Here is a 27,818-nt window from a genome sequence, read left to right as displayed (position 1 = left end):
GAGAGTGACGTCAGACGCGGGCGCCGACGGCCCTGGAGCCAGTGCCCCGCGCCTGTGCTCTGCCCAGGTGTGGTGCGGCGCTTGTCTGAGGGGCGACTGCGGGACTCTACACCCGCTGGGTCCAAGTCTAGCAAAAAGGTGTCGCTGCGCAGAAGACCATGAACCGCAGCCGCCAGGTGACGTGCGTGGCCTGGGTCCGCTGCGGCGTGGCCAAAGAGACGCCAGACAAGGTGAGGCCTGGTAGCCCTGGGAGGTAAGGGGAGCGGCTCTTTGCAGCATCGTGGGTCCGCGCCGCCTGGGAAGCCTGGACCCGGAGCGCACGGCCCTGGCGCGGCTCGTAGAACTGACTTGGGGTGAGGCCGACTGTGGCCTGATTGTCATCACTAGGGCTGCGGCCTGAGGATCTGGGACTCCTGGGCCTGGGATCAGCCCACTGCCCCCCGACCGTCCTTCTCCCAAGCCCAGCCCCTCCCTCTAATTCGTACACACGTGGATCCCACGGGCTGGAAGGAAGGGGGCGGGGTGCTGCTCCCAATGGGAACTGCCCCAAAGCCTTCTTGACTGTACCATGTCATCGCCCACCATCCCAGTGCGTTTTTCAGGCATAACGAGAGGAGGGGGCACGTATGTTAAACTCCATTTCCACTCTTTTGCTAGGCATTTAGAGGAATACACTGGGTGAAAGCTATGGGGTAGAAAACCTGGTGTGGAGACTATGGTTTCATGAGGCTGGGAGTTGAATTGAGAATTTTTTGCAATGGCCCAAGTGAGATTGTTACAGAAAGAGGGGTCCAGCTTCTCCCTGTTCTAAAGCCGATAAAGAGACAAGTTTGGGGAAAGAAAAGTTTGCTTTATTTAGGAGGCTAACAAAGGAGGGTGGATTCAAGTCAATGGCCAAGTTCCCCGTCTGATAGTGGGCAAGAGCTTTAAGGGGGAGTTTCAGGGGTGTAGAGGCCGAGGGAGGGGGCTGTATGCAGTACAGTTGACTCTGAGGGTCCTCTGGAAGTTGGTCATGCAGTGGTCTGATCAGCATCATTTAGACTGGTTTAAGTGCAGTTAGTCTTCAGTTCTCGGGTTCAGTTCTCAGTTCTTCAGTTCTCCGGTTGATTTGTTCCCATTTCTTTGAGGCTAGTTCTCAGAATTATGGCAGCTTCTGTCATGACTACAGTCTGGTCATCAGTGTAGTTAACTTCTTCCACCTGGTGGGGTTTCAGTATCTACAAAACTGCCCTCAGGATATGGTTCAGAATATTATCCATTGCCTTGAGGAGGAACTTAAAGGTCCTTAACTTTGTTTAATGACTTACTATTTTGTCCTGTTTGACTGCTTTCCTTTGCTTCCGTTATCTTCTCACCTCTCTGATTAAGCTTACTCTTTGAAGTTTTTCAGCAGACAGAAAGCAGGCAGCGAATGGAGGGGTGGAGGGGTGGGGAATGGGCCTGCTCTGTTTCAGGATGTTGCTGTGGCAGTGGGGGTGAAAGGTAAATGTGGCCTTTTTTTTTTCCCCTTCTGTTTTCGCCTTTTAGGACCGCGTGTGCAGCATATGGAAATTCCTAGGCTAGGGGTCAAATCCGAGCTGTAGCCGCTGGCCTACCTCAGCCACAGCAACGTGGGATCCCAGCCGCATCTGTGACCTACACCACAGCTCATGGCAACACGGACACTTAACCCACTGAGCGAGGCCAGAGATCAAACCTGCATCCTCAAGGATGCCAGTCTGATTCGTTACAGCTGAGCCACAACGGGAACTCCCTGAATGTGGCACTTTAAAGTGCTTTCCCTGTTCTAGGCATTGTTCAGGGTCCTGAAATAGGCATGAACCTTGCCTTTAGGGAGTTGACATGTGCATGTATCAATCCTATGTCAGTGGGAATAAATGCTATGAAAGAAGCAAGGGTGGGGACATGTTTGTTTTAATGTTATTGGGCCAGTTCCACCAGGGTACAAACTGTTTTATTCACCAGTTTTTTCAGTGTTTGGCTCACTGTAGGCATTCAGTGCATATGTATAAAATAGGGACAGGAGGAGATTTCATATTAAAAATTATCGAAGGAGGTAAGAGTTGTTAAAAGGAACACATAGCCTTTCAAATACTTGAAGACAGTGATTTCCAAATATGTCTACATATTGGAACTACTTGGGGAGCTTCAAAAAATACTTAGCTTTGAAAATATAGGCTCCCAAGTATTGTGATCTATTAATGTGGGCTATAGCCTGAAATTATTAAAAGATTACCCCACGTGATTCTGATATGCAGACAAATTTGGGAACGATTGCTTGAAGAGTTTATAGGAAGAAGAGATTGAATTTATTCTGTAAAATCCCAGGAAGGAAAACTTAAACCAATAAAAGAAATTAGAAAAAAAGTATCTTCTGATTGAACTTAAGAACTTTTAGGGAGCTCTCATTGTGGTGCTATGGGTTAGGGATCTAGTGTTGCCTCTGTGATGATGAGCGTTTGATCCCTGGCCCGGTGCAGTGGGTTAAGGATCGGCATTAACACAGCTGTGGCTCAGATTCAGTCCCTGGCCCGGGAGCTTCCATATGCCACGGATGTGGCCAAAAAACAGTAAAAAGAAGGAGAGGAACTTTTAGTTCCTGGAGCTATCCAGCAATAGAAGATTTCTGTATTATTAGAGACATTTTTATGCAAATTGGGCGATCAATTGGTTCATCATCTATCACCAAGTATCCCCTACCTGGGCAGAACACACAGTGGCAAGGAGCTTATGATTTAGTAGTGATAGGGCTGTTTTCAAAGGTACTGAAGCATGGATTGGGTGAAAGAGTGCCATTTTTTTTTTTTTTTTGGTCTTTTTTTTTTGTCTTTTTACCTTTTCTAGGGCCGCTCCTGCGGCATATGGAGGTCTAATCAGAGCTGCAGCCACCAGCCTACGCCAGAGCCACAGCAATGCGGGATCCGAGCCGTGTCTGTGACCTACACCACAGCTCACGGCAACGCCGGATCCTTAACCGACTGAGCAAGGCCAGGGATCGAACCCACAACCTCATGGTTACTAGTCAGATTTGTTAACCACTTCGCCATGGCGGGAACTCCAAGAGTGCCAATTTTTAAGTGAAGAGAGTGACTTCAGTTTTGAGCGGGATGTCCAAGTGGATAGTCATATAGGCAATTGGGAAAATGGAACTGGGAAGATATAGGGCTGGAGAAGGGAAAGTTTGGAATAATAGATTCAAAGATGGTTTTAGTCTCGAGAATGAATGAACTTTGCAAGGAAGTGACATCATGATGAGTGAATACTTGGCAGTGATAATAGCAAAAACAGCAGAGGACGTAGGCAAGGGTGTTGTGTTTAGGAAATATCCAAGGGGGTTGGGGGCGGGATTGGGAGAAGGTGCCAGGGAGTCCAGGTAATTGGAAGAAAATTAGATGGGCTCTCATAGAAGTGAGTTTATACAAGTCTATCTTCTTTGAAAAAGACTGGAGTGGGGTAGACAGAACATGATTTTTTTTTTTTTTCTTATTGCCATTTCTTGGGCTGCTCTGCAGCATATGGAGGTTCCCAGACTAGGAGTCGAATTGGAGCTGTAGCCGCCGGCCTACACCACAGCCACAGCAACGCGGGATCCTTAACCCACTGAGCAAGGCCAGGGATCGAACCCGCAACCTCATGGTTCCTGCTCAGATTTATCAACCATTGTGCCATGACGAGAACTCCCAGAACATGATTTTTGAACAGTTTTAGATGAGAACAGATCTTAATCGTAAGGACCTATGAAAACTCCATTTGCATTATATTTATTTATTTATTTTTTATTAACTTATAGGGGCTTTTGTTTGTTTTTTGTCTTTTTAGGGCTGCACTCGCAGCATATGGAAGTTCCCAGGATAGCGGTCTAATCAGAGTTGTAGCTGCCGGCCTACACCACAGCCACAGCAACGCCAGATCCTAGTGGTATCTTTGAACTACACCACAGCTCATGGCAACACCAGATCCTTAGCCCACTGAGCAAGGCCAGGGATCAAACTAGAGTCCTCTTGGATACTAGTCAGGTTCATTACCACTGAGCCACCGTGAGAACTCCTAAAGTATAGTTGATTTACAATGTTGTGCAAGTTTCCATTGTACTATTTACATTGAACATAGAGACTCTGGATTGACATTTGACTTTTGATGTCTCTTGACTGTTTTACATTAGTTTGCAAATTCTTTTTAATTCAAAGACATAATGATTTCCTTACATATATCATAATGTTTGCTCTCTTGTAGGTAGAGCTTAGTAAAGAAGAAGTGAAACGTCTCATTGCTGAAGCAAAGGAAAAATTACAGTGAGTTTCGGAATGTCGACACCTATAGTAAAGTCCAGATGAAATATAAATCTTAAGTATTGATGACAAGGTGGTCTTGTTACTGAACGGTGCCTTTTGGGCAAACTTTCACTTTTTCTTTTTTCATAGAGAGGAAGGCGGCAGTGATGAGGAGGAGACAGGCGATCCTTCAGAGGATGGCATGCAGAGCGCTCGTACCCAGGCCCGACCACGGGAGCCCCTGGAGGATGGTGACCCAGAGGATGACAGGACGCTGGATGATGATGAGCTGGCCGAGTACGACCTAGATAAATATGATGAGGAAGGCGACCCAGGTTCGAATTCACTCACTTCTGCTGGTTTTTCCTCACAAACTCAGTGCATCAGATCGTGCCTCTAGTGTTCAAGGCTTGATTCTGGAATTCTCTTGTCCTTTATGTCAGTCGAATAACCTGGCTCAAGCCTCAAGGCAGACAGCATGTTTACCTCAACTAGTTTAGACCCGTTAATCTAAAATCTAAAAAGCAGGAGTTCCCGTCGTGGCGCAGGGGTTAACGAATCCGACTAGGAACCATGAGGTTGCGGGTTCGGTCCCTGCCCTTGCTCAGTGGGTTAACGATCCGGCGTTGCCGTGAGCTGTGGTGTAGGTTGCAGACGCGCTCGGATCCCGCGTTGCTGTGGCTCTGGCGTAGGCCGGTGGCTACAGCTCCGATTCAACCCCTAGCCTGGGAACCTCCATATGCCATGGGAGCGGCCCAAGAAATAGCAACAATAACAACAACAACAACAATAAAAAGACAAAAAAAAAAATAAAAAAATAAAATAAAATCTAAAAAGCAAACGCGAAAATTAATATTGTGTATTTTATTGTAAGTCTGGTTATGATAATCTGTAATTCATTTTTCTTGCAATTATGAAAAAGGAGTTATTACCTCCCTTTTAAAAAGAGAAAACAGGCTTACACAGATGACATAACTTCACCAGCGTCACACAGCTGGTGAATAACAGGGCTGAGGTTTGAACGTTCTCGGCTCTGAAGCATTCATGCTTTTCAGTGTACTTCATTAGGTGCCCAGGATAATTCGTCCATTGGACCCTGGGTTTCTTCCATCCTGCTAGGACAGAGTGCCAGGGAATACAGAGAAAGAAGAGCTTATCAGCCCGGAGAGAAGGCATTCAGAAACTTCCTTAATATTCTCCATACCCTGCATAATATTGGCACTGCCTTTTTTCATTCAGTAGAAATTCCCATCTCGGTATTAGTTCTGCCTCCTTAAAATAGCTTCCCCTGAAAAGTAAGAGTGACTTCCTTCTGCTGAGTTTTATGGTTCTTGAGGTCTACTCTGTGTCACCTTTGCAGGTAGTGCCATAAGAGAAGTACAGTTTGAGGTAAATTTGGTGGAAAAGACATATTCTAGCCCCTCTTTGCAGATTCAGTAGGCAAGTTAACATATCAGCAGTTCTGAGACATGAATAAAGAAACCCATGTACTTTATGAAACCTATCGTTTTCAAATTTTATTTGACCAGGCAACCCTTATTTATTATGTTGATACCAGTGTTTTAGAGACCTGTTTATTTCCAGGTTTGCATGACTACCTCTCTACAGCCCCCTTCTTCTTTTTTTTTTTTTTTTTTTTTTGTTTGGCTTTTAAGGCTGCACCCACGGCATATGGAGGTTCCCAGGCTAGGGGTTGAGTTGGCTACAGCTGCCGTCTACACCACAGCTCACGGCAGCGCCAGATCTTTAACACACTGAGTGAAGCCAGGGATCGAACCCGTGTCCTCGTGGTTACTAGTCAGATTCGTTTCCTCTGCGCCACGGCAGGAACTCCTCTACAGCACTTTTGAATAACGATTACAAGGAGCAATCTAAAGGATGTGAGTAGAGTTCTCATCTTTTCCAAAAGGAGGTTTCTTGGTTTGATTTGATTCTTTTAGTGAAAGATCGCATATTCCAAGACTATCAGATGTGCGTTCCAGGGTCAAATATAAATGGCTTTTAAATTCTATTTATTATTATCCACTATTTCCTTTCCCAGTTATGGATGATCCAGAGTTAGTCATGAAATAGATGGTTGGATCTAAGTCTAAAAGATGGGATACCTCAGGAAAAAATGCTTTTATCAGAATGACTATTTTATTCGTTTTGTTTTATGAATTCTTACAGACACTGAAACTCTCGGTGAATCTCTCTTGGGTCTTACAGTCTACGGGAGTAATGACCAAGATCCTTACGTTACTCTGAAAGATACGGTAATGTTGACATGGCTCGTCTAATTATGCTGCTTACGTGCTTGGAAAACCTTATGAAATATCTGATTCTAGTCCGTGGCATTTTCTCCCTCCACTAGGAACAGTACGAACGTGAAGATTTCTTGATTAAGCCAAGTGACAATCTCATAGTTTGTGGCAGAGCTGAACAGGACCAGTGCAATTTAGAGGTGCATGGTAAGTGGAAGGATTCTCTACTGAAGTGATATTAACATAATGTAATGGTAACTGTTGTGGATTCTAGACACCAGATCCTGCTGTATCTCATTTAAGGTGGTTACCTAGTTAAATTCTACATGGTGTTCAGACTTCCTGGCTCTTGTGCCTGGGTGTGTGTAGTCTCATGTGTCATTTTGGTACCTGACGTTAGTTACAGAAATAGATCAGGTTCTAATAGGGGTTTTTCAATCTTTTATTTAAACATATTTGCCAGTTTTTCACTTTTTTCCCTCAGTGGAGAAAACCTAGAAGTAAAACTATTTTAAAATGCAGGAAAAAATTACAAATCATGTTAACCTGAGGTAACTTGTTACCCTTGCGTTTTTTGGGGTTTTTTTGTTTGTTTGTTTGTTTGTTTTGTCTTTTTTGCCATTTCTTGGGCTGCTCCCACAGCATATGGAGGTTCCCAGGCTAGGGGTCTAATTGGAGCTGTAGCCACTGGCCTACACCACAGCTCACAGCAACGCTGGATCCTTAACCCACTGAGCAAGGCTAGGGATCGAACCTGCAACCTCATGGTTCCTAGTCGGATTCGTTAACCACTGAGCCACAACGGGAACTCCCCCTTGCATTTTTCCTGTTTGCTTTCTGGCTGCTTTTTCTTTATGTGGCAGAGATTATATTTAATAAAATGTGTCCTGCTTTTTTCACAGAGTCATTTCAAATAGTTCCCCATTTGCAAAACATTGTATTTTCTTCCTAAATATTCAAGGTAGAGGCCCACATTTCTCTTCTGGAACCAAAACATTTTGGTCCCTTTCCCCGTTCAGACAATGTTTGCTCATAAGCCAGAGGCGAACACAGCTGAACCTTCAACAACACAGGGTTGAACTGCACGGATCCACTTCCACGCAGATTTTTTTAATAGTAAATACTACAGAACAACACGACACGAGCTTGGTTGGGCTGTGGAGGGCAGACTAAGTTACATGGAAAGTTTCTACTGAGCAAAGAGTCAGCGCCCTAACCCCTGCGTTGTTCAAGGGTCAGTCAGCTGTGCTTTGAATCTAGAGTGGGCAGTGATTTGAATTTTTCTTTTTATATTGGAATTCTTAAGTCAGATATATCTCGATGTTGATATGAATTCATCAACCATTAGTAACTGTTGTCTTAAAATAGAACTTCAAGATGTCCGCGTGTTCTGCCTCCAGAATGGCCCTTTGTTTTTCTTGGCCCTTCCTCTGCGCATGTCCTCAGGGCCATTCTTGCCCGGATGCTTTCCTTCTCCAGGGTCTTCTGTTCGTCTGTCCTAAAATTCTGAAGCTTTAAAGAGGTTATTAGGCTGATGCCTTTTATTACAGGAAGCACAGTTACACAGTTTGAAAATTAAAACCTTTAGGTTTAATGTTTATTGGCGTCTTCTAGGTTACTCTGTCACTTATTCCATATATTAGCTAGGACTTCTGTACCTCTGAGGTCTTTAAGGCTGCCTGCAGGAAATCCATCAGTTAGGTCATTTTTATCCCATGACCTGTTGTACTCTCTTTATAAAATCAGGCTTTTTTTTTTTTTCTTTTTTCTTTAAGGGCCGCACCACAGCACATGGAACCTCCCAGACTAGGGGCCACATTGGAGCTGCGGCTGCTAACCTACACCGCAGCCAGAGCCACACCAGATCCAAGCCACATCTGTGAACTACAGACCCACATCACAGCTCACAGCAATGCCAGATCCTTACCCCACTGGATCCTCATCCCACCAAGTGGGGCCAGGTATCAAAGCCTTGTCCTCACAGATACTAGTCAGATTCCTTACTGCTGAGCCACAACGGGAACTCCCCAGAAAGGCTTTAAATAGTAAATACTTCAATGTGAAGTTATTGTCGTAATTATCTTTGAATTTTTTACATATTTCAAATGTAAACCCTGTTGGAGTTTTTAAAAGACCAATGCTAATTTCAGAAAATTAAAACTATTACAGTTTGTCGTTATTAATTTTTATACGTTCTCATGTGAGAATTTACTGTGGTCATTTCTTTGAATCTGGTGAGTATCAGATAGGAGCTGATAAGTCGAAGTGAAGCAATTGTATTCCTACTTTGTTCCAAGTTAGGTCATTAACGATGTATTTTATTTGGATTTGGTGTGAAACTCCAGGTTACCCCGTGTATCTCTGTTCAGTAGTCATTTCAGAATGGCACTTTAAATCAAATCTGACATGGCTAAAAGATTATTTTTTGTTTGTTTGTTTTTTTGTTTTTTTGTCTTTTTGCCATTTCTTGGGCCGCTCCCACGGCATATGGAAGTTTCCTGGCTAGGGGTCTAATCGGAGCTGTAGCCACCAGCCTACGCCAGAACCACAGCAATGCGGGATCCGAGCCGCGTCTGCAACCTACACCACAGCTCACGGCAACGCCAGATCGTTAACCCACTGAGCAAGGGCAGGGACTGAATCCGCAACCTCATGGTTCCTAGTCGGATTCGTTAACCACTGCGCCACGACGGGAACTCCCTAAAAGATTATTTTAAAGCACCATCATTTTTATTTAAAATGTGTAAGCTGGGAACATTGACCATAGTTGAGGTTCTTGCAGGACCATGAACTAATCGTTAAACGCACATTCTCACTGTAAATTGATGTAGAACGTTACATGGAAGCTGCCCACCCCAAGATCTCTCCCAGGTGCAGTGGTCTGAAGAATGTTTTAAACATCTTTAGCTTGGAGTTCCAGTTGTGGCTCAGCAGTAACAAACCCTATTGTTATCCATGAGGACGTGGTTCAATCCTTGGCCCCACTCAGTGGGTTTAGGCTCTTATGTTACCATGAGCTGGGGTGTAGGTCAGTCACAGACGCATCTTTGATCCAGCGTTGCTGTGGCATAAGCTGGCAGTTGCAGCTCCGATTCACCCCCTAGCCTGGGAATTTCCATATGCCTCACATGTGGCCCTAATAAATAAAATGTAGCTTATCTTAATAATGCTTCTTTCGGAGTTGCCGTCATGGCTCAGTGGTTAACGAATCTGACTAGGAACCATGAGGTTGTGGGTTCAATCCCTGGCCTTGCTCAGTGGGTTAAGGATCTGGCGTTGCCGTGAGCTGTGGTGTAGGTTGCAGACGCGGCTCGGATCCCACGTTGCTGTGGCTCTGGCGTAGGCCGGGGGCTACAGCTCCGATTCAACCCCTAGCCTGGGAACCTCCATATGCCGTGAGAGCGGCCCAAGAAAATGGCAAAAAGACAAAAATAAATAAGTAATAATGCTTCTTTCTAATAAAATGCATATTGGAATTTCTGATTACTTGGGCTCTTTTTTGTCAGTGTTCACTATATGATATTTGAAAGACTTCTTATTTTAATAATAAATAATAAAGAAGTTATTTTTGACAAGCATTTAGATTTCTCAATGAGTTATTTTTCTCCAGTGCTGATTTGTTCTTGACTTATAACCAGATGGACCTTAAAAAGATGAAAATAATAATGAAGTACTACTTACGGAGGCCTTGTGAGCATTTGTTTTCTGTAACAGCTAAACCAGAAGGTGGAGCCGTGGTAGCCAGGAAGCCTGCAGCTGGTGTATTCAGGCTCATGTTAGTTCCCTGTCAGTGTTCCTGTTCCCCTTCGGGCACACTGGGCATGGGAATATATTAGACATGAAAAACTTTTGCCTGGCAGCACATACTTTGGAATCTCTTTAATGTCATCACATATGTCTCACGTTAAGCATGTGCCTCCCTTAGGCTTAAAAGGGAGTATCTTTTTTTGAGTGTGATATGATTTTTTTATTCTGATGTAATAAAGTCTCTTCCCCCATCTTTGCAGTTTATAATCAGGAGGAAGATTCTTTTTACGTACACCATGATATCCTGTTGTCGCGTACCCTTTGAGTGTGGAATGGCTGAATTTTGATCCCAGCCCAGATGATTCAACTGGTAATAAGAAAACTTAAGATCGTTCAGTGGTCTGTTCCTTTGTGTTTTTCCTAACACATAAGTTACCTGTTTTTTCTGAGTATTTTCAGAACTGTTGATGTTTTATGAAATTAATGTTATTTTATGTAGTTGTATAGTTCTCAAAACACAGTCGCTTAATTGTTTTAGGTCTCCATGTCTCCAGACATTCCACAGGCTAAAAAGGTAGCTGCTCCACTGTAGGCAGAAGGACGGGGCCTGAAAGCATTTGGGGCAGCAGATCTCTGTGAAGGTCTCATAAAAGCCCAGTCAGGGAGTTCCCGTCATGGCGCAGTGGTTAACGAATCCGACTAGGAGCCATGAGGCTGCGGGTTCGGTCCCTGCCCTTGCTCAGTGGGTTGACGATCCGGCGTTGCTGTGAGCTGTGGTGTAGGTCGCAACGCGGCTCGGATCCTGTGTTGCTGTGGCTCTGGCGTAGGCTGGCAGCTACAGCTCCAATTGGACCCCTAGCCTGGAACCTCCATATGCCGAGGAAGCGGCCCAAGAAGTGGCAAAAAAGACCAAAAAAAAAAAAAAAAAAGCCCAGTCAGTGTAAACCGGCATGATGTGTCTGATGTTACCAGCTAGAATTTAGTGCATGACGCTCTTCTCTTTAGAAAGCAACAAGTAAAACCAAAACAGAGAGAGAATTGGGCTCTCATGTTCGTCCCTCTCGCTATAGCTGCACCCTACTAGTTGCCCGTGTCATCCTTCTTAAGAAGAGTGAAAACTGTTTATGCTCATACCTTATATCTTGTTTGCAAAGCTTGTTCATATTCATGACGTGATCAGATCCTCATCCTCACAACAGCCTGTGAGGGTGGGAGGGGCATTCTCATTATACAAGTGAGGACCTTGGATCAGGACACTGAGCCCTTGTTACACAAATTGTGGTCTGCGGACCAGCAGCACAGCACTGTCATCACCTGGGACCAGTTAGAAATGCAGGCCAGGACCCCACCAAGACCTCTTCACACAGAACCTACATTTTAACAACATCCAGGTGATGTGCCTGCATATGGAAGTTTGAAACTGCTCTGAGCCATGACTCAGTTACTCTGCAGTGTAATGTATTTCATTAGAAGTTATTTTTTGGAGTTCCCATTGTGGCACAGTGGGATCAGTGGCATCTCTGAAGCACCAGGAAACAGGTTCAATCCCCCACCCAGCACAGTCGGTTAAGGATCTGGCATTGCCTCAACTGTGGCTCACATCTGATCCCTGGCCAGGGAACTCCATATGCTGCGGGGCGGCCAAAAAAGAAAAAAAATTATTTTTTAAATCATAAATCCATTCTGTCCTCTGGTAGGAAATTACATTGCTGTGGGAAACATGACCCCTGTCATTGAAGTGTGGGACCTTGATATAGTGGACTCTTTAGAGCCAGTCTTCACCCTCGGAAGTAAGCTGTCGAAAAAGAAGAAAAAGAAAGGAAAGAAGGTAAACAAGCTAACAGAGATTTAAACTCTAATTACAAATGGAGATAGGCTTGTGGGGTGGCGACAGAGGAGGAGAACATAACGCTTTTTTCAGTAGGACACTTTTAGTGGAGTAGGACAGGCAGTTATGAAATTGCTGTAGTTTATAGTTTCAAAAAGTCCATCCAAGGAAAAATTGATTTCTGATTACATAAAACCATCATTGGCACAGTCTTCATCCTACACAAAACCAGTTACTCTTAGATTATGATCCTCCTTTATATATGGTAGCTGTTCACATTAATATGCTATTTTTGAACTCAAAATATTTCTATTTAGCCTTGAGTATGTGGAATTCTAAATATCCATAAATTCCTGTAGCTTTTAAAACTGTCTGTTGGGGGGGGAGGGGGTGGAAATTGATTTGTAAAATTATAGCACGTAGATTAAGAACTGGCATAGTTTCTTCCCTTTAAAGAATATCACGTGTCTCTAAAGTAACAGGCAAGGTATTTCTTGCCCTAGGTTTTCAAGCAAGTTTACTTAAAATTATCTTAAGGTTTAAAGAATCTTTCTGTTAACATACCAGTTTTATTTGGGGGTGTACTTTAATACCCAAAGTAACCAAACTAAACAATTATTACAGGATGCCTCAGCGGACGGTCACACCGATGCTATCCTTGACCTCTCTTGGAATAAGCTGGTCAGGTAAAAAGAAAGGCCACTGGAAGGGCTCTTCAAGGCTGTGGCCACTGTGACTCTACCTCGTGTCCACACTTGTCTCCCTATGTTGTTTTGCCTCATGTCCATGCCTTCTTTTCCTTTCCTGCGGTGTACTCTGCTTGAAGGCAGGAACTCTGCTGTCTGTATCCTTGCAAACCGCCCCCCCCCCCGCCCCGCAGCCAGCTCTTTGCTCGGTAGATGCTCATTACGAGCTTGGGGACCAAGTGCCCCCCCCCCCCCCCCCCCCCCCGCTCCCCGCAACACCACTGGGAAAAAACAGTGTGTGTGTACTGCAGTGCCGGTCGTGCAGTAGAATTGTTTCTTCATGGAAGACATTTTTCTCACTTCATTTAGTTTTTACAACATCTCATCCACATATTCTTTTGGAAAAAAAAAAAAAAAAAAAAAAACGGTGAAATATATGTAACATAAAATTAATCATTTTAACCACATTTAAGTCATTGGACATTTTTGCACATTGTTGTACAACGTTTACTACCATTCAACTCCAGAACGTTTTCATCTTCCAAAACTGAAACTGTGTACCCATTAAACAAAAACTCCCTTATTTCCTGCTCCCCCCAGACCCTTGCAACCACTGTTCTATTTTCTGTCCTTGAGCCAACTCCTCCAGGTACCTCATATAAGTGGAATCATAGGGTGTTTGTCCTTTAGTGACTGGCTTATTGGACTCAGCACAAGGCTCATCCATAATGTAGCATGTAGCAGGATTTTTCTCTCTTTTTTTCCCTCTTTTTTGGCTTTTTAGGACCACTCTTGCAGCATATGGGAGTTCCCAGGGCTGCGGGTTGAATCAGAGCTGCAGCAACCAGCCTACACCACAGCAGCTCAGGATCCGAGCCATGTCTGTAGTCTACACTGCAGCTCAAGGCAACACAGATCCTAGGCCGCTGATCCACTTAACCCAGGGATCAAACCGACATCCTCACGGATACTAGTCGGGTTCATAACCCTCTGAGCCACAACGGAAACTCCTGATTTCCTCCCTTTTTAAGGCTGAATGATACTCCACTGTATATATATTCCATTTACGTTTATCCAGCTGTCTGTGGAAGCTGGGTTGCTTCCACCTCTTGGCTCTTGTAAACAACGCTGCTGTTATTTACATAGGTACAGATGACATGGGTTTACATATATCTGAGTCGCTACTTTCAATTATTTTGAAATTGCTGGAAATTTTGGATCATATGCCTTTTTGAGGAGCCTGCATACTGTTTTCTGCAGCAGTTGCACCATCTACTTTCCCACCAGCACTGCACAAGGGCTCCGGTGTCTCCACCTCTTCTCCAGCACTTGCTACTTTCTGCTTTTTTACTGTTATTTTAATAATAGCCATCGTAACTGCTCTGAAGTGGTATCTCATTGTAGTTTTTTTAGTTTGTTTTGTTTTTATAATTTTCATTTTTTACTGAAGTACATTTGATTTGCAATGTTGTGTTAGTTTCAGGTGTACAGCAGCAAAGTGCTTCAGTTACATATACACACACACACACACACATACGTACATACATGTATCCATTCTTTTTCAGATTCTTTTTCCATATGGTTTATTAGAGAGTGTTGAGTAGATTTTCCTGTGCTGTACAGTAGGTCCTTGTTGATTTTTTTGTTTGTTTTTTGTGTTTTTGCCTTTTCTAGGGCTGCTCCTGCGGCACATGGAGATTTCCAGGCTAGGGGCCCAATCGGAGCTGCAGCCACCGGCCTACGCCAGAGCCACAGCAACGTGGGATCCGAGCCGCGTCTGCAACCTCCACCACAGCTCACGGCAACGCCGGATCCTTAACCCACTGAGCAAGGCCAGGGATCGAACCCGCAACCTCATGGTTTCTAGTTGGATTCGCCAACCACTGTGCCACAACGGGAACTCCTGAATTTTTTTATATAGTAGTGTGTATATGTTAATCTCAAACTCCTAATTTACCCCTCCCCCTGCTTTCCCTTTGGGTAACCGTAAGTTTGCTTTCTAAGTCTGTGAGTCTGTTTCTGTTTTGTAAATAGGTTCATTTGTGTCATTTTTTTAGATTCCACCTATGAGTGGTATCATACCTGCCTTGTCTGGCTCACTTCACTTAGTATCATCATCTCTAGTTCTGTCCATGTAGCTGCAAATGGCATTATTTCATTCTTTTTTATGGCTGAGCAATACGCCATAAATTGTATATATGTACCACATCTTTTTTATCCATTCCTCTTTTGATGGACATTTAGGTTGCTTCCATGCCCTGGCTATTATTGTAAATAGTGCTGCCTTGAACACTAGGGTTCATGTATCTCTCCAAATTATGGTTTTCATATATGCCCAGGAGTGGGGTTGCTGGATCATATGGTATTTCTGCATTTAGTCTTTTAAGGAACCTCCATACTGTTCTCCATAGTAGTTGTACCAATTTACATTCTCACCAGCAGTGCAGGAGGGTTCCCTTTTCTCCACACTCTCTAGCATTTATTGTTTGTAGACTTTTTGATGATGGCCATTCTGAACCATGTGAGTTGATACCTCATTGCAGTATTGATTTGCATTTCCCTAAAGATTAGTGATACTTATCATCTTTTCAAGTACTAAGTGGCCGTTTGTAGGTCTTCTTTGGAGAAATATCTATTCAAGTCCTTTTGTCCATTTTTTTAATCAGAATGTTGGTATTTTGTTGTTGAGTTGCAAGAGTTCTTTATGTAATATTCTGAATATTAATCTCATGAGATTTATGATTTGGAAATATTCCCCCCATTCAGTGGGTTACCTTTAGCTCTATTAAATGTCCTTTGATGCACAAAAATTTTCATTTTAATGTAGTACTGTTCATTTTTACTTTTGTTGCCTGTGCTTTTAGTGTTATATCCAAGAAGTTTTATAGTTTTAAGTCTTAAGTTTTTGATCCATAAAGTTTCGTATACTGTGTAAGGTAAGGGTTTAACTTAATTCTTTTGCATGTCATCCACGTATTTTTTATACTTAAAACACCAATTACCCCAGAAGGCGTTTTTCTTTGGAGTTGGTTTGAGGGGCTCTTAAGGCAAGGAAGGTACGTATTGGATTGAGGACAACTTATTTAGGGGGTAAGAACAGAGTGGATTAGCCGTGACCCTTGTTTAAGCGTTTCTATTACACTGGACACTTTGTGAGCATTCTAAGGAAGATCCTGGGTGGTGAGCTTACCAGAGGGTATGCTGTCTTCTTGTTTGTGTTCAGAACTCTTCAGCATTAGAACCATTGGGGAAGTGGACCTGATAAAGTCATTTAGGTTTAGCTTCTGTTTAGCAAATGAGAAACTTCTGGTAACCCTTTAAAGTACAGGTTCCTGGGCCCTAGTCCCCCAAGATTGAGTCAGTAGTTCCAGAGCAGAGGCCCAGTAATCTTTTAGTGCCTTATTTTTTTTGTTTGTTTTTAAAGCTTTCCTAGATCAGTCTGCCCAGGCTACAGGCAGTTGTTTGGGTTTTGCCTGCATCGGGCCTGATATTGTCTGATGGGCAGATAAGTGAGAAACCCTACAATGGAGTGTACCATGCTTTTAGAAACCCACTCTCATTTATAAATTCTTATCACATAGCAGCTGTTATTTTGAGTAACCACAAGTTCTTCCTAACGGAACAGCCTCTCAGCAGTATTCCAGCTGATTCATCCGTTCCTTTCCCCAGCAGTTCCCTAGTTCCCTTTAGACCCTTGTGGGCACCTGTACGCCTGCCTTCCCCGTCTGCACTCACGTCTCTCTGACTCCGTGCTACCCTGTTTCTTTGCTCCTTATTAACTCCTTCTGCATCTTATTTTAGATCTTGGTTTTCCTTCTTTTCTTTGCTGAAAAAGTGCAGTGTTCTTTAAACTAGGTCCTGGACTCTGATGCACAGAGCTTGGGATTATGGTGTGGAGTGACCTGATGACCATGTTGCTGGTGGGGCCCTCGGTTTCTAGTAAAATGTTCCCAGTTAAAAAAAAAAAAAAAAAAATGTATGTTCTCTGCTAATTTATGCTCTTGTTGGAGTGCTCTTCTTCCAAGTATAGTTTTGAGAAGCTTTTGATTTTGGAGTTTTTAAAGCCTCAGACACTGAGAACTTTAATGTGAGAGCAATCTCAGATGTTTTCGGAATGAGTAGGTTGAAGAATGTACTGTGAAATTTAAACTTCTGTTGAGAGGCATTGTATGTAAATAAATTAGTTACTAGGGATTTAAATTATACTTAATTTAGGGAATTCCCTAAATTTGAGGCTCAATGGAAACGAATCTAATTAGCATCCACGAGGACGCAAGTTTGATCCCTGACCTCGCTCAGTGGGTTAAGGATCCAGCCTTGCCATGAGCTGTGGCGTAGGTTGTTGCTGCAGCTCGGATCTGGCATTACTGTGGCTGTGGCATAGGCCGGCAGCTACAGCTCTGATTCAGCCCCTAGCTTGGGAACCTCCATATGCTATGGGTACAACCCTAAAAAGACAAAAAAATAAAAATAAAAATAAATGCTATTTAATTTATAAAATAGCAAGGACTTAAAACATTATGACCTGGAGTTCCTGCCATAACGCAGTGGAAATGAATCCAACTAGGAACTGTGAGGTTACGGGTTCGATCCCTGGCCCCTCTCAGTCAGTGGGTTAAGGATCCAGTGTTGCCGTGAGCTGTGGTGTAGGTCACAGACATGGCTCAGGTCCCGAGTTGCTGTGTCTGTGCCGTAGGCCGGGCAGCAATAGCTCTGATTTGACCCTAGCCTGGGAACCTTCATATGCCTCAAGTGCAGCCCTAAAAAGACCAAAAAAAAAAAAAAAAAATGACCTGTATGTGAGACTTAATGATAGAGAAAAGCTAGCATGACCTGAATATATATGATCCTCCTGAGAGACCTTGCATATGTCAATGAAGTGTAAGTTAAAAAACTCAAAAGTCATTTGTATAATGGTAGTAACTTACTGAAGAAACATCTAAAAACAAACCCATCAACATTGGATTTCAGCAGTATTCAGCAGTATACTGCTTTTCTGAACAAAAACAGTACTGTCACTAATAACCTAATTTTGTGTTAAGCCGTTTTAAAGCTGGATGTTGAAGAATGAGCTTATTTTAGGAGCATCTATATTTTTAGAAGGCAGCTAACATTTATCAAGGGCCTACTACGTGCCAGTCACTCAGCCAGGTGCTGGCAGAGCAACCCTTTGAGGTTGATTGTTTCATTCTCATTGGCAGGCAGGTGGCAGCAGCAAGAACCTATTTTGGGATCTAAAGCCTTGTTCTGTTGTAGATCTAAAGCCTTGAGTTGTTGCATTATCAGCGCTTGATCCCTAAGAGGTAGACATGCTGGGTTTTGCTGTTAATAGCATTCAGTGCTCTTTTTTAAGGAAGAAAAAATTGAGATGCATTCGTACTTTATGACCCAACAAGTACACATATCATAAAATACACTTTTTTTTTTCCTGTCTTTAAGGCTGTACCCACAATACATGGAAGTTCCCAGGCTTGGGGTCAAATCGGAGCTACAGCTGCCAGCCTACACCAGACTGACTTGCGACTTGGGATCCGAGCCGCGTCTGCAACCTACACCACAGCTCACGGCAACGCCGGATCGTTAACCCACTGAGCGAGGGCAGGGACCGAACCCGCAACCTCATGGTTCCTAGTTGGATTCGTTAACCACTGTGCCACGACGGGAACTCCCAAAATTTACTCTTTTAAAGTGTATAATTCGGTAGTTTTTAGTGCATTCACATATGGTTTCCAACCATTACTGCTATCTAATGCCATAACATTTTCATTGATCCAGAGAGCGTGTCTTATCCTTTAGCAGCTACTCTTAACTCTCCTCTCCTCCAGCCCTTGGCAGCTACTAATCTGTTTTCTGTCTCTATGGATTTGCCTATTCTGGACATTTTCTAGAAACAGAATCATGTGGTTTATGGCTTTCTGTATCTGGCTTCTGTCACTTAGCATAATGTTTTCAGCTCCATCCATTTGTTGCATATATAAGTATGTCATCCTTTTTTATGCTGAATAATATTCTCGTGTAGATGCACCACATTTGGCCTATCCATTCACCAGTTAATGGACATTTCATTTGTTCTTGCTTTTCACCTGTTAGGAATGATGCTGCTGTAAACATTTGTGAACAGGTTTTGCCTAGACATGTGTTTTCACTTTCTTGGAAACATACCTAAAAGTGTAATTGCTAGGTTACGTGGTAATGTCTCTACCATTTACGTTCCTACCGGCGATGTAGGAGGGTTCCAGTTTCCCTACATCTTGGTAACACTTGTCTGTCTTTTTCATTATAGCCATCCTATGAGTGTGAAATAGGATCCCATTTTTTTGATTTTCATTTCCCTAGTGACTAATGGTGTTGAACATCTTTTCACATCTTTATTGACCATTTGTATATCTTCTTTGGATAAATGTCCATTCAGATCCTTTGTCCATCTTCTAGTTGGGTCGTTTGTCTTTTTATTATTTAGTTGAGAATTCTTTATATATTTTTATTGCATGTATGATTTACAAATATTTTTTCCTGTCCTATGGGTTGTCTTTCACTTTCTTGGTAGTATCATTCGCAGCACAGAAGTTTTTCATGTTGAAGATATCCAATTTATTTATTTATTGTTTATGCTTTTGATGTCATATCTAAGAAACCATTGCCTGACCCACAGTGAAGATTTATTTATACCCATTCTGAGAGTTTTATAATTTTAGCTATTGTATGTAGTAGATCTGTGGTCTATTTTGAATTGCCTTTTTTTTGCTATTTTAGTGCCGCACCCACAGCATGTGGAGGTTCCCAGGCTGGGGTCACATTGGAGCCAAAGCTTCTGGCCTATACCACAACCACAGCAATGTGGGATCCAAGCCACATCTGTGACCAACACCACAGCTCATGGCAATGCTGGTTCCTTAACCCACTGAACAAGGCTAGGGATCAGACCCACGTCCTCATGGATCCTAGTCGAGTTCGTTAACCACTGAATGATGGGAACTTGATGAATTGCTCTTTGTGTACGGTGTGAGGTAGGGGGTCTAATTTCATTCTTTCACTTGAGAATATCCAGTTGTTCCTGAATCATTTGTTGAAAACATTGTTCTTTTTCTCAGTGATGAGTAATTTTGGCACCCTTGTCAAAAACCTGTGGCCTAAATTGAGGGTTTATTTCTGGACTCTTCTATTCTGTATGTCTGTCCTTATGTCAGTAGCACATCATTATGAATATACTATAGCTTTTCAGTCAGTTTTGAAATCAGGAACTGTGAGCTTTCCAACTTTGCTCTCCCTTTATCAAGATTATTTTGGTTAGTCTGGTCCCTTGCGTTTCCATATCTATTTGATTTTTGTTTTTTGGCCATACCCACCATCTGGAAGTTCCCGGGTCAGGGATCAAATCCGAGCCACAGCTGCAACCTACACCACAGCTGTGACAACACTGGATCCTTAACCTGATGCACCACAACAGGAAATCCCTTCCTATCTATTTTGAAACTAGCTTTCAGTTTTCTGCAAAAGAGTCAGCTTGGATTTTGAAAGGAATTGGTTGAATCTATAGATCCGTCTGTAGTTGGCAATATTTCTATCTTAACATTGTCTTCTAATCCATGAACATGAGATTCCTTTCCAGTTATTTATATACTCTTTAATTTTTTTCAGCAGTCTTTTATAGTTTGCAGTATATTGAAAGTCTTGCGTTTCTTTTGTTAAGGTTATTCCTCGGTGTTTTATTCTTTTGATGGTACTGTAGATGGAATTCGTATATGTAATGCTCCTGATTTTTAAAAGATGGCCTGATTTGTTTCCTCCCTTTCTCAGAAATGTGCTGGCAAGTGCATCAGCTGATAACACCGTAATCCTGTGGGATATGTCTCTGGGGAAGCCAGCGGCAAGCCTTGCCGTACACACGGACAAGGTAAGATGATTAAGTGGGTAAAAGGGATGCTAAAAAATCTGAGACGTGGATTGGCTACAAATAATCCTGAACGTTTAGACTGGGCTTGTGAATCACAGAGTGCTTTGACATGCTGTCTCCCGGGCCCTCACGGAGCCCTTTTTGATAGTTACAGTGACCCATCTCAGAGATGCGGAAAGGTGAAGCGACTGGGGACATCAGTGCTTTGCAGCATGTTTAAGAGGCTCCTAGAAAGGGGTGAAGGGGCGTATCTGTCACCAGATGGGGTTAAAGAATTTAACATGTTACTCCAGAACTCAAGGATCTTAGGTATGATGCACATTGTGAAACTTCTGAAACCCATAGGGTTGCTTAGGGAGTTTGTCCACTCTGCTTTTTTTTTTTTTTTTGCTTTTTGGCCACATCTGCAGCATATGGAAGTTCCCAGGCTAGGAGTCAAATAGGAGCTGCAGCTGCTGGTCTACACCACAGCCACAGCAACACTGGTTCCTTTAACGCACTGACCAAGGCCAGGGATTGAACCCACATCCTCATGCATACTAGTCAGATTCTTAACCCCCCAAGCTACAATGGGAATTCCTTTTCTTCTAATTAACATTTGAAGGGCATATGTGTTCTGCTAAGCACACTTTGGAGAATGCTGCATTGTCTCTTTAAGAGTCAGCCTTTATTCCCAAGTATGTTTTGCCTTTTTGATTAGGCAGTGCATTCATATTTCTTTAAATAGTATTGAATTTCAAGGGGAAAAACTTGTAGAAATACTGTCAAATTGGTTATTACCAGCTATTGGGCACGTTTACCAAAACTGAACAAACGTTAACCTGTTCATTTATGTTCCTTTCTTTTAGGTCCAGACTCTCCAGTTTCACCCATTTGAAGCACAGACTCTGATTTCTGGATCATATGACAAGTAAGAAAGCATTTCAGGAATTATTACTGCTGTTTTTATCCTCTTGAACTAATCCAGAAAGGTATCACTTGATGCGTAGATGGAATTTATTACTTGAGGGTCCTGTTTAAATTTTTAGTAGTACTCATTGTCCTGTCAGCTTGATCCTTTCGGTCTGTAAGAGAGTATGGTTCCGTTATGATAAGGTAGTTTCTAACTGGCAGCTGCTTTGCTTTTCAGAGGGTGTGTGTGAGTTAGCCATGGCGGTGGCAGAAGCCATTCCACAATTCAGTGACTTAAAGCAGTGAACATCTCTTTCTCATCCTCTGTGAGGGTGAGCTCATCTAGGCCAGATTCAACTGGTAGCTCTGCTAATCTTGGCTTGTTTAGCTGGACCTGGAGACCTGGCTGCCTCCTCATGTTTCACATCCACGGGGGACCAACAGGCTGGACCATATGTGTTGTCACAGTGGGATCGGAAGTACAAGGAGAGACGCCAAGGCCTCTTAAGACCTGGGCTCACACCACACACACACACACACACACACACACACACACACACACGTCTGTCCTACTCACTTGGCCACACACACACACACACACACACACACACACACACACGTCTGTCCTACTCACTTGGCCAAAACCAACCTCACATGGAGTGGGATTTGAACCCTGCCTTTAGGGTAGGAACTTGCAGTCCGGCACAGGGGCCTGGCTGGTCGCGTGTGCTCCTTTTTAAACCTGGGGCTCCAGGGGGAGAGGTAGGTGGTAGGAACAGAAAACAACTTAGTCGTCATTTGATTCCTTATCCTTTTGAAAGTACTGGCAGTTTTGAGTTGGGATGCATGCAGAATTACAAAGGTCTATCCATCACTTCCCCCAAGGTAGTAACCTGCTGAGACAGGAGTTATCTGGCTCTGAGCCCTACTGGGAAAGGGAAACTGCGCTGTTCTTTCAGGACTAGAGAGGATTCAGTCTGGAGAAGGTCACAGCCACTGTGACAGCCAGAGCTACCACTGCCTTCAAGTGACAGGACCAGAGTCCCCCAATTAGTAGAAATCCACTCATCTCTTCTTTTAGAACCTTAAAATAGGCTTTAAGTCATTGAATCTTGATTTCACAGTGTTGTTTTATTACCATTTCATTATAATAAACTTAAAACATAGAGGGGAATTGATTTCTTAAAACTCCAACTTTGCTTGAATGTGTCCAGGTCAGTGGCTTTGTATGACTGCCGAAGTCCAGATGAAAGCCATCGAATGTGGCGATTCAGTGGGCAGATTGAGAGAGTGACTTGGAATCACTTTTCCCCTTGTCATTTTTTGGTAAGAATGTGCATGTTACTGTTGGTTTATCCAGGTTATTAACAGTTAGTTCCATTATAGAGAGAATCTCTGAAGAGCTTTTCCTATATTAACAGTGTTCAATATTTGGATTTGGGGATAAAATATATATTTTTTAAACAAGAGAACAGTGGATTTGCTGCAGAAAAAACAGTAAAGTGTATGTATGTGATTTTGATTATTTGCAACCATTCCAAAGTGTGCCACATTAGTCGTAATAATTAGTTGGTAATTGTAAAATTATTTGAAATATTAAGCATGGCTAACATTCTTACTGTGTTTTTTCAGTAGTTCAGTCAGTCCAAGAAAATATTTTTATTTAAATATTACTACTTAGGAGTTCCCTGGTGGCCTAGTGGTTAAAGATTTGGTATTGTCACTGCTATGGCTCAGGTTTGATCCCCATGCCATGGGCATGGCCCCCCAAAATTTAAAAACAAGTAGATATTAGTACTTAAATGGAGCTCCGATGATGAGAATGCTAGCCCATTTAATTAATATAGCTCTTAATGTACCACTAGCTCCTAGATAGGAAGAAAGTGTATGCTCACTCTAAATACCCTAAATATTGGGAGGATAATGGTTTTCCATGTGGCATCCAAAGATGTCACTGACATTTCAGTCCATGGAAAAATAAACCCCAGCTTTTATCCAGAAGGGAAGATTAAAGAAATTTTTATACATCCATATATTTCCTGATTTTCCTAGAGCAAATGCATAGTGCTTTGTAAAAGAGGGAAAGAATTCTTTAAAAAAAAAAAAAAAAAGCTTTCTTAAAATAATGTGACCAGTTTTAATAAGGTTCTTGCAATTGTGATTCTGGGAACATTTAATCTCAGCTCCGCCCAAAGGTGCCTGCAGTTCCCAGCTGAGCCGCCTCAGCCAGATTCCATTTTAAAATGATCAGGAGTGAAGTCCCAGTTACATTTGAATGTTGTGTTGAACTTTGGTTCTCAGTGAGCAGGTACACATATTTCCTAGGTTGTTTGCTAACAAGTGGTCGTCATCAGCGCCAAAGTCACAGGTACTTAGGGAAATGGAAAGTGATCCAAAAAATGGCTGACCTCCTTCGCTCCAGTCTCAGAGGATAGACCTTCCTCCTCCTGGTCCCCATCCATAGCCCCACCTTCAAGATTACGTCAGTTTCCTTTTTTTCCCTCCCTTTTTCCTGTCCTGACTGTTGCCCTTGGCCCGTCTCTAGGCTCACGTCTCTCTCGCCCATCCCTAACTAGGTCTGTCCCTTCATTTCTTCAGCGTGTTCTCTGCCTTTGTTCTCATCTGATTAAATCTCTTTGTCAGAATATCGACAGCATTGTCACTCCTTTCTTCAGAACCCCTGTTTCTTTGGCTTCCTTGACATTCTTTGTTGTTCCCTCCCCCCTTCGATTCTTTCTTCTGTGAGCTTCTCCTCAGCCTCTGCCGTAAGTGGCTGTGCTCTCTGGGCCTCTGTCCTCAACACGCTGCTCTTTTAACTCTGTGATCCTGGACCATGTCCCCTCTGTTCTCACGGACGTAGCATCCACATCTCTCACCCTAGTCCATGTCACTGCTCATACATATCCGGCTGCCTCATAGATCAGCTGAACTAGTCCATGGAAGAGCCAGCTCGGCTTATCCAGAAGTAAATTCTTTATGTCCATGTTAATTTTTAATAAGCTCCTCAGGTAAGTCAGGTCCATAGCTGATTTTCACAATGATTTGTGCTGTTTACCCATGGCTAAATTTTGTCGTGTAACATTATCTTGCCCATCCTTTTGACTTTTTCCAGGCCAGTACAGATGACGGCTTTGTGTATAACTTGGATGCACGTTCAGACAAGCCAATTTTTACACTCAATGCACACAACGATGAGATCTCTGGTGAGCAGCAGTACTGTTCCTTTCTGTTACCTTAGGATGAAGTAAATCTGTTTCAGAGTGAGAGTCCGCACTGATCCTATGTTCCTTTAGGTCTTGATCTAAGCAGTCAAATCAAGGGCTGTCTTGTGACCGCATCCGCAGACAAGTACGTGAAGATCTGGGACATATTAGGAGACAGGCCAAGTCTGGTTCACTCTAGGGACATGAAAATGGTAAGAATATCCCTGGGTATTTCTGTTTCTGACCTATTGTTAGCCTTTCTCTAGGAAACATTACATGTAAGACTATGAATTAGTTGGGAAGTTAGTTTGCGGGTTAATCACATCCATGGGAGTTTTATAACTTTGGATGGTTTTGGGAGAATTCATTGGCTATCTGGTTCCTTTTCCAAATCATATGATTAACAGTTCGCTTGTTGAAAACAAAGATGATAAGGAAAGGAGGTGGTTTTCTAGGACACAGGTGGAAGAGCCGCAACTTTTAACCCTAAAATCAGGACCAGCCCAGGAAATCTTGAACCTTTAGGGCACCATAGCTGTTGAGGTCAGTTTATCACCTACCTCTTTGAATACAAACTAGTTCTTAATACATTGAAATTATTATATAGTAGCAAAAGTTCTAGAAATAACTGGAATGCATTTGTTTATCAATATTTATTGAGTCCATACTCTATACCAGGGACGGAATTATAAAAATTGCAGACCTAGAATACAACACAGCTGTTTAAAGTTATAGGTATATATGTATGTATATAAATATTTGTGGAAAAGCAGGTTAAAGAGCAGTTTTCATAGTATTATCACATGCATATATTTTTACTTATGTGCTTGTATGCTTAGATAAATATCTAAAAGACCCTGTCCCAAAACATGAACAGCTGATTATCTAAGTGATTTTCATACTTTTTCTTGTTACTGTTTTCTAGGATGCATGTGTGTTACCTAGTAATAAAGTTAAAAAAAATTTTTTAGGAGTTCCCCTTGTGGCTCAGTGGAAACGAATCCAACTAATATCCATGAGGATGCAGGTTCAATCCCTGGCCTCTCGGTGGGTTAACAATTGGCTTTTCTGTGAGCTGTGGTATAAATCATGGAGGCAGCTCAGATCTGGCGTTGCTGTGGTATAAGCTGGCAGCTATAGTTCCCATGCAACCCCTAGTCCTGGAACTTCCATATGCCGCAGGCACAGCTCTTTAAAAAAGAAAAAAAAAAGATGATTTAATAATGCTATCTGGTATTAGCACCACTACTTGGAAGATGGAAGTTTCTGGGAGTATCTAAGAGCTTAACTAGGAAATCCCTATCACAGTGATAAATGGCGATGAGAGACCTGAGTGGTCAGAGTATACTCGGTCCTCCCAGACCGTCCATCATGCTGAACTTGTCCAGCTTTGCATTGTAGTGATAATCCTTCCCAATTGAATTACCTTTGCAGGAAGCTCGAAAGAGATACTGGCGAGTCGGCTTTGAATAACCATTCAAATCATAGGTTCTTGCAGACAGGAGTAGGGATAGAGGTTGGGGCTCCCTGGCAAGACTGAAATCACTGGCTCTATGTTTCTTCTTCTCAGGGAGTTCTCTTCTGTTCTTCCTGTTGCCCTGATTTGCCATTTATTTATGCCTTTGGAGGTCAGAAGGAAGGGCTTCGGGTCTGGGATATAAGCACAGTCGCTTCAGGTAAGAATGTTAATTTTGTGCTTTTTCTGGATGAGTTCTGTAAGAGCTAACAGAATGTGCAGCTTGCGTACCTTTAGGAGATTGCAGAGGTAGAGCCAGTGTGCGTCCTGTAGTACAGACTGCTCAGGGAATAAACAGGGTCAAACTGGAATACAAATAAGTTTATCTTCACAGTTTTAGATGTAGTTCATTTAAAAAACATCTCTGACGTTTCAGTTGTGGCTCAGCAATCAACTAGTAGCCTTGAGGATGTGGGTTTCAATTCCAGGCCTCGCTCAGTGGGTTAAGGGTGCAGTGTTGCTGCAAAGTGCAGGGAAGGTCAGATGCAGCTTGGATCCAGCATGGCTGTGGTACAGGCTGGCAGCTCCAATTTGACTCCTAGCCTAGGAACTTCCGTATGTTGTGGATTCAGCCCTAAAAAGGAAAAAAAAAAAATCTTTATGACAAAATTTGACTTTAAAAATTGAAAGATTTTATAGGAAAGTTGGAAGGATATATATATAGTATGGTCTCAAAGAATGGCCCTCCTCTTCCCCGTGTGAATAAATCTGCCTTTTCGGCTACTTCCTACAAAATCCAGCTTTCCCAAAGAGGCCAGTCTGTTCCCTTCAGAGGAGCCTTGCTGCTTGTATTTTACATTGATGTAATCAGGAAGGCCGTAGTCCCACTATCTGATTCCTGAATCTTACCTCCCACGAAGAAAAAAAAGGTTCTGTTCTGGTCATGGTACAGAGAGAGGGTGAAAGCAGGCAACGATCAGAAGTAGAATAAGGGAAGGAGTCGCTGCTCTGAGGGACTAGACACCTGTTATCAAAGAAAATGCAAAAAAAGCCAATTTAAAACATAATTCAGAACATTATCTTGTCCTGCTGAGTAGGTTACTTTCCCAACTTAGAAGGCAGTATATTTTCAAAACAAAACCACCACAGGGTGGAGAACCTCATTGCTCATCTCTGCATTTTAGTCTTTTTATATTGCAATCCCTTAGTTTTCTGATACAGTTGTTTTCTTAACTATTTATTTCTGTTTTAGTAAATGAAGCATTTGGAAGACGAGAGAGGCTTGTTCTTGGCAATACAAGAAATTCATCTATTAGTGGCCCTTTTGGGAACAGGAGCTCAGAAACACCAATGGAGTCTTAATGAAGATCATACAATTTCCTGTTTTATTTATCATAACTCGGTTTTTAAAAGCTGGCCTAAAGGTGTTCCTGCGTTGCCGCAGCCAAGAAAATGACTGACAGAACTGCCTGACATTCCTCTCTGCAGCTACAGTGGCAGCAAAACAAGGCTGGTCTTTGTGCTTACCTTTCAAGCATGTGGTGTGGTGGGCTCCACTTGCATTTCTGGAAAGGGATAATAAAGAATTTTTAAAAGTAA

The 27,818-nt window shown here is 42.7% G+C and overlaps 1 protein-coding gene across 1 annotated transcript; it reads left to right on the top strand.

Annotated features, from left to right (window-relative positions):
• PWP1 (PWP1 homolog, endonuclein) lies at positions 1–27,818 on the top strand. Its single transcript, XM_003126076.4, is given in 16 exon segments — positions 1–230; positions 4,234–4,292; positions 4,422–4,606; positions 6,441–6,526; positions 6,625–6,721; positions 10,522–10,569; positions 10,572–10,631; positions 11,959–12,089; positions 12,714–12,775; positions 20,573–20,669; positions 21,518–21,579; positions 22,775–22,886; positions 24,673–24,763; positions 24,854–24,975; positions 26,334–26,439; positions 27,472–27,818. Coding segments are annotated over 16 exon segments (1,500 nt in total). The 5' UTR covers positions 1–158; the 3' UTR covers positions 27,582–27,818.

Source organism: Sus scrofa, chromosome 5 (genome assembly GCF_000003025.6).
Source record: "Sus scrofa isolate TJ Tabasco breed Duroc chromosome 5, Sscrofa11.1, whole genome shotgun sequence".
Classification (NCBI taxonomy): Eukaryota; Metazoa; Chordata; class Mammalia; order Artiodactyla; family Suidae; genus Sus; species Sus scrofa.
Note: the sequence above shows the minus strand (reverse complement) of the source record. Positions and strands in the feature narration are given on the sequence as shown.